Source organism: Triticum aestivum, chromosome 3A (genome assembly GCF_018294505.1).
Source record: "Triticum aestivum cultivar Chinese Spring chromosome 3A, IWGSC CS RefSeq v2.1, whole genome shotgun sequence".
NCBI classification, from domain to species: Eukaryota; Viridiplantae; Streptophyta; class Magnoliopsida; order Poales; family Poaceae; genus Triticum; species Triticum aestivum.
The window spans coordinates 570,319,402-570,328,240 of record NC_057800.1 but is presented as its reverse complement, the minus strand read 5'-3'; the positions used below and the strand labels follow the sequence as shown (position 1 = coordinate 570,328,240).

The 8,839-nt window shown below is 44.7% G+C and overlaps 1 protein-coding gene across 1 annotated transcript; it reads right to left on the bottom strand.

The window, feature by feature from the left end:
- Positions 1–733: 733 nt before the first annotated feature.
- LOC123058668 (salicylic acid-binding protein 2) lies at positions 734–2,078 on the bottom strand. The gene is made up of 3 exons (XM_044481373.1): positions 1,619–2,078; positions 1,388–1,522; positions 734–1,265 (listed from the first exon to the last, which is right to left on the bottom strand). Exons 1-3 carry the CDS (start codon positions 2,003–2,005, stop codon positions 981–983), a joined length of 807 nt encoding a protein of 268 aa, XP_044337308.1. The 5' UTR covers positions 2,006–2,078; the 3' UTR covers positions 734–980.
- Positions 2,079–8,839: the final 6,761 nt, after the last annotated feature.

Here is an 8,839-nt window from a genome sequence, read left to right as displayed (position 1 = left end):
GGTCCAAACAAGGCCAACATTTTATTGTTGGGCGCACGATCCTTGTCTCCGAGTGGTTGACCTGGCCTATCAAGTCTTAATTAGCTTATATGGAATTGCATCGATTGGGACAGAGCATGAACCCTGATGGAGTGTAAACATACCCCTTCAGAATAGGAGCACTGCGGACGTGGAGCACCGGAGATGTACAGAAATGGTTTAGGTATACTTTCTAGGATAGACAAGATAAGTCTATGGGTTAATACACATGGGGCCAGTTGGTTGGCGGTGATCAGCAATGGCGAATCCACATACAGCGTTGATCATAATGGATCAACGACGAGTTGATAGCGATTATATATACTCCCTTTGTTTCTAAATAAATGATTCAACATTATACTAACTTTGTAGGAAGTATTTTTTTTAGAAAAGGAGGATGACCCCCGGCCTCTGCATCTGGGAGATGCATACGGCCACTTTATTGATTATTCTCGAGGACCTTACAAAGTGTTATAACAATAAGCCTGAATCCACCATCTAGGCAACATATGCCGCTACTCCTATCCAAATGATGAAGGGGTGCTAGATGGGCCACTACCCAGACCACTCACCTAATCCTAACATCGAAAGCCGGAATCCCCAGCCTAGCCACATACCGGGTCTGGGGCATAAACCGGTCTGACGCACTCATATGTGACGTCTCCACCATCTTTCACTGGTCCATCTCCAAGCAGATTGAGGTGCTCCAAGCAGATTGAGGTGCCAACTTTATAGGGAGTATATTGCTCGGTCACTAAGTTACATGCACCACGATCAGTATCTGTCGACAAAGGTGCGCACCAACATTTAACTTCAATTATTAAATAGCCACAAGTTACATGCATCATCCGTCTCTAATATAGGGTGCAGTAGAAGTCTCTGAAACATACTGAACGGTAACAGCAACAATAGAGATGTCACAAATCCAATCACAAATGCCGGCAACGAGACGGTATCATACTTCAGGCAGCATACTTGACAGCGATGTGAGCGAGGCAGCGCGCCAGCTCGGTCGGCGTCGAGAGCAACGCCATGTGGTCCGCGCCGTCGATTTCCATCACCTCATCCACGGGGTAGTTGTGCACCATCCACCGCTGGAACGCCTCGACAATGGCGTGGTCGTCCTTGAAGACGATGTACGCCTTGCGCACCGACCCGTAGCGGGCCTCGGTGTGCGGCGGCTGCAGTCTCAGGTCGTCCACGAACATGGAGCTGACCCTCATCAGGGATCGTCCCAGCGTCAGGTCCTGCCATATGGTTCCAACATTCATGCAGCGTTAGAAGTCCCTCTTTCGTCAATCTAATCTCAGTGTTTCATCGATTTTATGTGCAGGTAATCACAGAGCGACAAGTGCGGCGGATGCTGTACCTCCGGCGAGCACAGCTGGAAGAACTTTGCACGAGTGACCAGCGGCCCGAACAGCATGGAAGTGGGCAGCTTGCCCTCGGGATCTTGAGGCTTAAACTCCGTGTCCATCCAGTCCAGCGTTCTCCCCTCCACGAACTTTCAAGAGGAAACTAATTAGATCGCGAGCAAACAATCAGGAGTACAGGGGTTTTCTGTTTGAAGAAATACTGCCATCCCATGCTCATGGTGTACCTTTTCAAGCACGTACGACGGCGGCGACCTGTGGTCCGGCATGAAGGCGGCGACGAACACCGCAGCGGCGATCTTCTCCGGGAACAGCTCGCAGGCGAGGGCGATGTTCACGCCGCCGAGGCTGTGGCCGACGAGGACCACCTTCTCGCCCGGCGGGAGGGACTCCAGGAGGTCCAGCAGCGGCTTGGTGTAGTCGCGGAACGTCGGCACCTCGCGCAGCGGCCTGGGGTCGACGCCGGACGCCGCGAGGTCAGGCGTGCTGACGCGGTGCCCGGCCGACCTGAGCCGCGTCGCCACCTTGAACCAGGACCAGCCGCCGAGGCATGCGCCGTGCACCAGGACGATGTGCGCGCTGCTAGCTTGGCCCGCACAAGCCTCCATGTGCATGGGTGGGGTTTTGTGACTGTTTTTCTGTGCTTGAGCTATAGCTGTGGCTCCGATGTCTACACAGCGGGACGCTCTGGGATATATTTATATATCCGCTAGCTCTCGAAGATTTTGCTTGGCAAACTGACATCGACCGGAGGAGCCAAATGTGAGGAGTTTATGGAGCTTATTAGCTACTGCCTCTGTCCTATAATATAAGAACATTTTTGACACTATATTAGTGGAAAAGTGTTCTTATATTATGAGACGGAGGGAGTACTAGCTAGCGAGGATAAGCTTGAATAATCATGTATGTGAAGTCAAAGGCAAATGAAGCGAGAGGCGGTCCTATTTTTATAAACTACTACATAGAAGAGATCTTATATATGGAAAGTACATTGGAAGAGATCTTATTTTTAAACCAATGCATTTCCTAGTTGCTTGTATTCATTTAGTGTTTTGTCGAAATGAATCATAAAGCACTTATGAATCATGAGTGTTAGCTAATTGCCCGTGGGTTGCAACGGATGCATACATATTCTAGTGATTCAATACTAATTATATCTTAAATATAAATTACATCCATTATATTCTAGATTTTGGTAAGATTTAACTTGATTTGAGTATGGGTAGAGAATGCAAAGGAAGTGTTGATTTTGTTAAGGTTTAGGTAAGATTTGATTTGATTTGGGTATTCGTAGGGGGGGAAGGTAAGTTTCAATTTAGTTGAGATTTCGGGAAGATTTGATTTTATTTGTTTGAGTTAATGCAGGATGTGATTTTGATAAAATATCGATTTGGTTTAGATTATTTCAAGATACTCTATTTATGTTGGTTTTAATTTTATGCGGCATCGGTTGAGAGTACCATAAGGTCAGTAGAAAACCAAGGAGGGAGGGACGTGTGGGGACGGAAAACCTGAGGAAGGAGGGGAAGCGCCGGAACCAACTCCCATATAATAGTAGAGATAAAGTAGCATCTATCAGCCTCACATGTAGAATGCATACATGAGTCGGCTCAACCAAAAGCTTAAGTTGAGTTGCAGCATCTCCAACAGGTGCACAGAAGTTCCACGCACCAAAATAGTTTTAGCACGCAACTGTAGCATTATTAGAGCGCCAGACCCAACATTGGTTGAGCAAATGCCCAAAAACGCGTGCCCAAAAAACACACAGTGCAAATTGTGAAGCGCGCGCAATTCGGTTGCAGCTTCTGATAGCGCTTTTTAACGCGTGCCAATCTTTTTTGCGCGTGCACTATTTTACAGCTTCTGCTGGAGCTGTCCGGCGCCCCAAGAAGCCGAATTTTAGCGCGCAGCGTAGTTTTTGTGCGCCAGTTGGAGATGCTCTTACACACTTATACTTTGACATTCACCTTTAAGTGTGGCTCCCTCAGACAAATGTAGATAAAAAATGAGCTAACATTTTCTTTGTCTAAATTGGCCTAATGGCTCTGATACAATGTAGAAGTGTCTGCACCAATCATTTCATACAAAACCTGATGCTGATAGAGAAAGGAGGGTTCCACACTTATACTCCAACATCCGATGATGGAGAGGTTGCAGTGGCGCACCATCGGCCCGTGAGAGAGAGAGAGAGAGAAAACGGTCGGCCCTAAGATTTTGATGTAACATCTTTATTTTTCAAGGGCATTTGTACTGATGGTTTGATTAATAGAACAACATGAATTTTTGCCAATAAAATATTATAACATTTGTATTTTCATGTAATTTATCATTTATAAATTGATGGTCACAAACTATACTACGAACAATCCACTTTTAGTAATTATTTGGAGTTCTGCTTTTAGGATTCAGTGCCTTCTATTTTGCGACTTTGAAATGTTTAGTGTGTATGATCCATCTACAAAATTTACATGTAGCAATATTACATCAATTGTTTTTTCTTTAGAAGATATTCTCACTAATAAATACTTAGTTCAATAGCAAACTAGGTGAAATACCACATGTTGTTGTGGGAATATTTTCCAATTTATGTAAATGGGATTTGGTCATATGAAACATGATTATTTGAAGTAATAATATGAGAACGAAAACTGAGAATACATATGAATGTGTTTGATTATTGTATAGTTATAACATTTATTAAATACAAAATCACAATATAATGGAAATTTTCATGCATGTTTGTATGTTGAGGTGACTTTTTCTTACGCATAGTTGCATGTTGAGATAGACTTTTTCCATGTATGTTGAATGTTGAGGTGGCATACTTACATGTTGAGAAAAATATGTTACTAGGGCTAGTTATTTAGATGTAGCTGATGCAACATTCCAACAAAAAAATATACACTAGCATCCTCGTAATTTACTATGTAGTAGTTAATTTTGTTCGCTCTGTAGTGGTAACTAATATTATTCCGCTACTGAATGGGTTCTTCTTGATAAGATATTCTTATCCCTTTTGCATTGCACAAATCATAAAAAGGGATTATATGGTTATTAGTAATTACCTAATTAGAAATTGTTCTTCCGAGTTGCCTAAGAGACCACAAAACATTTTCTTTTTTTACAATAAACCAAGATTTAAAATAGTGGGCTATGGCAAATCATGGTAGCCGTCTGAATCAACTAAATGGCGCTATAACGGCTAAAACTGTTATACTCTGCTATTTTTTCCATGCAATCATCCAAGTTATTTATATAAAAAGGAACGTTTGTGTAAGACAATAAAATCAAGTAAACCAGTTGCACATTTGTAAACCTAACTAAAACACATACTATTTCTAACACGATTATTGTTCATTTGATACTATGGAATCCTAGTCGATTGTGAATCAACTCTCTGAAAGTTTACTAGTATATGTTACCCCCTCCGTAAAAAAATATAATAGCTAGGGAGTATGTTTCACAACAAGGCACACCCAAATCTGCAAAAATCACAGTGAGAAATTCTACAGAGCTAACATCGTCAATACAGCGCGATGTGCACATGTGTAAAGGTTTGATGGAAGTCGAATTATTGTGGAAATCTGGGAGATGGTGACGGCAGGATTAATCAAAGACAATCGGTATTAACTATGCACCGGGGCCACTATAAAACTCTGCTCTAGAGACAACTGACCGTGCAAGTTGCGAACAACAGAGAGTGTCAACAACAAATGATCTTGTTTCCTTTCTTTACCGTGAAAGATATGGAGTATATTGTTTACATGCGAACCAAACAGAGTACTCCGCGTTCCAAGTGAATCAATAGATCAATCAACAAGACATACCATGGTGCTCGGGATTGATCTCAACTGTGAAGTTAATTACATTAGCTCGTGCCTTTCGCCGAGGAAAACAAGCTGGAGATCCAAGATATGGAGGATATTAGCTCGTTCCAAGTGATGGTGAAAGGTAACCCCCAGAGAAAATGAAGATGTCAACGGCTGTTCTGGGCACTAAAAGTAGAGCATGTCCGCTCATCATGGGTAAGATTTTGAATTCTTTTATGCTTCTCCCGAAGACTACAGTTGGCATCCATGATGGTGCAGCGATGTCAAGATTTAAAATACGGCGCTCGTTCAGAGCGTGTAGGTTAAAGAACTGGAGCCTCCAGGTAGGCACCAATTTCTATACTGCAACTGGTTCTTCTCGTGGAACAAGTTACATGAATGTACAGCACACCCCAGCTCTCATAAAATGGATCAGATACATGATGAGAACAGGTATAAAAAATAATCTTTGAACATCCCAGACAATTTAGGAGTTGATGCTCCTCAAAAGAAAACTTACCTCAAACCATTCAAGAACAACTACAGATGTATCCACATTTGGTGGATCAACCATAATACTCTTTCGTAAAGAACTCTGCCATTGCCGACCCGCAGAACTTATTATGGCATCTTCAAAGGCGACCCACAAACCGCCCCGCATCCGCGGACCGGGATGTGTTGTGCCATCCAAGATCCAACGCGGGCCATTGGACGGTCCAGACGTGTTTTCTCCCGTAAACCGAAGATAAACACGGGGGGCTTTGCGGGAGTCCGGATATGCGAAACGTCACTCTCTGCCCCCTTGGCCCACCTAAAAGGAAGGTGGAGCCCGCGCTTTTGTAGCATCCCGCGTTGTTTTCGCATCAAAATCCCCCACTTTTTTCTTCCATCCCGCCGCTCTCCGCCCAATTCTCGCTCTTTTCTCCCACCCTCTCCTTCCTTCTGCCGCCGACACATGGAACCGTTGGAGAACCTGCCGGAGATGGAGCCGGTGGAGGTGCCGGAGGATCTGAGAATCGCGCTCGCCCGGAAGATCAGCTCGACGATGTTGCAAACTTGCCGCGTCAAATCGAAGGCCGCAAACGAGGAGAAGCTAAATAAGCGGCCGACCTCCGATGGGCCTGGTGGTGGTGTTGGGCGTGGAGATCGTGGCTAACGGGGCGTTCATGGTGGCCATGGCGGGCGCTGCTAGGCGGGCGTGCCCACAGTACATACGGCGCCGTGGCCGGAGCCTTACAAGCCTCTGTACTACTACGCCGCCAAGAAACTCGGAACCCCCGCCAGTACGATGCCTTACATCGTCGACGTAAACGCGGCGCCACTCTTCTCCGAGTATTCTTCGCCGCAGCTTGTTCGGGTGCGGACGGCAGGAGGGGAGCAGACGTGTGCCCGCACGCTGTTTGTTGCAATGCCTAGATCGGGGAGGCGGCGTATGACGACCCAGACAGGGAGATGCTCGACATCATCCATGACGGAGAAGAAGGAGGCCATGGCGACGAGCTGGTGGAATACACGGATCACACCCAGTCCTTCAACTACCAGCAGCAACAGTCCTACACCCAGACGACCACGCATCAATCCTACACCCAGACCACCGATGGCACACAACAACAACAACATTGGGCCACCGGACAGCAGGATCCAGAGGAGGAGGAGGAGAAGGAGGAGGACGGCGAGGACGATGATCCGAAGAAGGGTAGAGGATAAATCTTCATCATGCGGGAGGACGAGATATTGTGCCACTGGTGCAGAGACGTGCTATACAAACGGTGTTACCCCCTTTTCGCGCGGAGTTTTAAATCGTCGTCTAGTGAGTGTGTGCGATAGAGGGTCCCTCCCACACGACCCAGAAACCACCGGGGATAGGCCCTCCGGCCACATAGGCTGGGGCAAAATGAGCTCGTGTGCGATCGGGCGAGGCATCGAAACCCAGTCGTTTCCGTTCATATGTACATCCCACATGGTGAATCCAGAAAAACATTTTCGTTCGTATGTATATCACACATAGTTTTTTTGTGTGGAAACGTTTGTGCAAGGTAGCCTAACGCAAATAGTTCTCTGCTGAAGGTCGTGTGTGATTGTTAGTTGATCGAACACGCCTACTTTCTAGAAACCGTGTGGGTTGTTTGAGTTCATCGTCCACGGTGTTGTCTGAGTAACCGTCTGCAATAGAAAACCCCAATAAGCAGGGTAATTAGCCTATTATTGATCATCCATGTAGTAATCAAATTGACATTTCTTATAAAACACACCAGATATTTCATATCAGTATAACGGCAACCAGGATTTTATAATCGAATTACATCAGATAGCTTCAGCACTTGGTTACGCCATTACACAATAGTACCAAGTTTCACATGCAACATCGAGAACCTTTGGAAAGTAGCATCATACACATTAAATAGACAGATGAATCTCATATGGGAAACTGCAGAAGCGGAAGGCAAATATTGAGCCTTCAGTGATGTTGAATGTCCTTGCAACTTTAGGCCAGTGGCTATGGATAATTTCTCGCCCAACCTTCGTCCTCTTCAGTAAGACTTCAATATTGTACCGTGGGTGTTCAATGAATACCTTCCTCGCCTCTTGACCATGCAGGTGGTTTGAGAGGGGTAATCATCGGTGAACTGCTTTGAAAAGTACTGAAAACAAAGATATGCATAAATCGCTGTTATAAATTTTGAAATGGCGCGAGGGGTAAAAAAGGTAAAAGAGTTAGTACCATCCTATAGTTGACTGATGTCTTCTTCATTGTGCAAACAAAGATCTTGCTGTTATTCGTTGCAAGTTTCTTCATCCTAACAATCTTTCCGAGTTTCTTGACTTGACTGATATTCATGGACTTCTCATTTCCTCATATGCAAAATGGGTCGAACAGTGGGTCTAAGCCTCTGACAGCAGGACCTACATGTGAAAGACCAAATTGTAAGAAACCTAAATATTATAATGATTCCTGCAACTGCACAATAATATGCTATTAGCAAAAGGACCATGCATGAGCAAACCTCAATGGTAAACCACAATGTCTCCCATTGTTTCCCTGCAACACGCATAAGGAAGATCTTGATCAGGTTAACTGAGAGTTGCCATACTATCAGTAGAATATGTATTGAGTACAGCCAAATTCGATTTATTTCTCACATGCATATATAACAATACAAAATTGTACCCACATCAAATGAAAATCAAATTGCAAAATTGAACCAAATAGTTAAATGGACAGTAGACCAAATGAACCAAAACAGTTAACTGAGCACGACATTGGAGAATAGAAACATGTACTAGAAGATAAGACAGTTAACAAAACAAAGAATGCTTGAGAACAATACTACAATATGTAGCAATTGTTGGACCAAACTGTTAACTGAACATTACATTTTAGAGGACCAAATTGTTAACTGGACATCAGATTGCATATTAACATTACAGAGGACAAATCACTAGAAGGCACTGGCGGTGGCCTCGAGAAAACAACACGAACTGTATTTGAAAGTAGACAACCGTGTGGCGGTGTCGACAGTGGCCTCGAAGACGAGGTGCTCCTCCAAGATTTGGCGGTGGGCACACATGGTAGCCATAGCGACCTCATGCGTGCGTGCGGCCACGATTTGCTTCTCCGCTACTAGATGCTACTGAGCT

What these genes read in the sequence shown, in the direction of transcription:
- LOC123058668 (XM_044481373.1), bottom strand. Translation starts at nt 2,005, where the DNA reads ATGCACATGGAGGCTTGTGCGGGCCAAGCTAGCAGCGCGCACATCGTC. An exon ending in CGTCGTACGTGCTTGAAAAG is followed by an intron (nt 1,523 to 1,618) that starts GTACACCATGAG and finishes TCCTCTTGAAAG; the next exon opens with TTCGTGGAGGGGAGAACGCT. An exon ending in TCCAGCTGTGCTCGCCGGAG is followed by an intron (nt 1,266 to 1,387) that starts GTACAGCATCCG and finishes ACCATATGGCAG; the next exon opens with GACCTGACGCTGGGACGATC.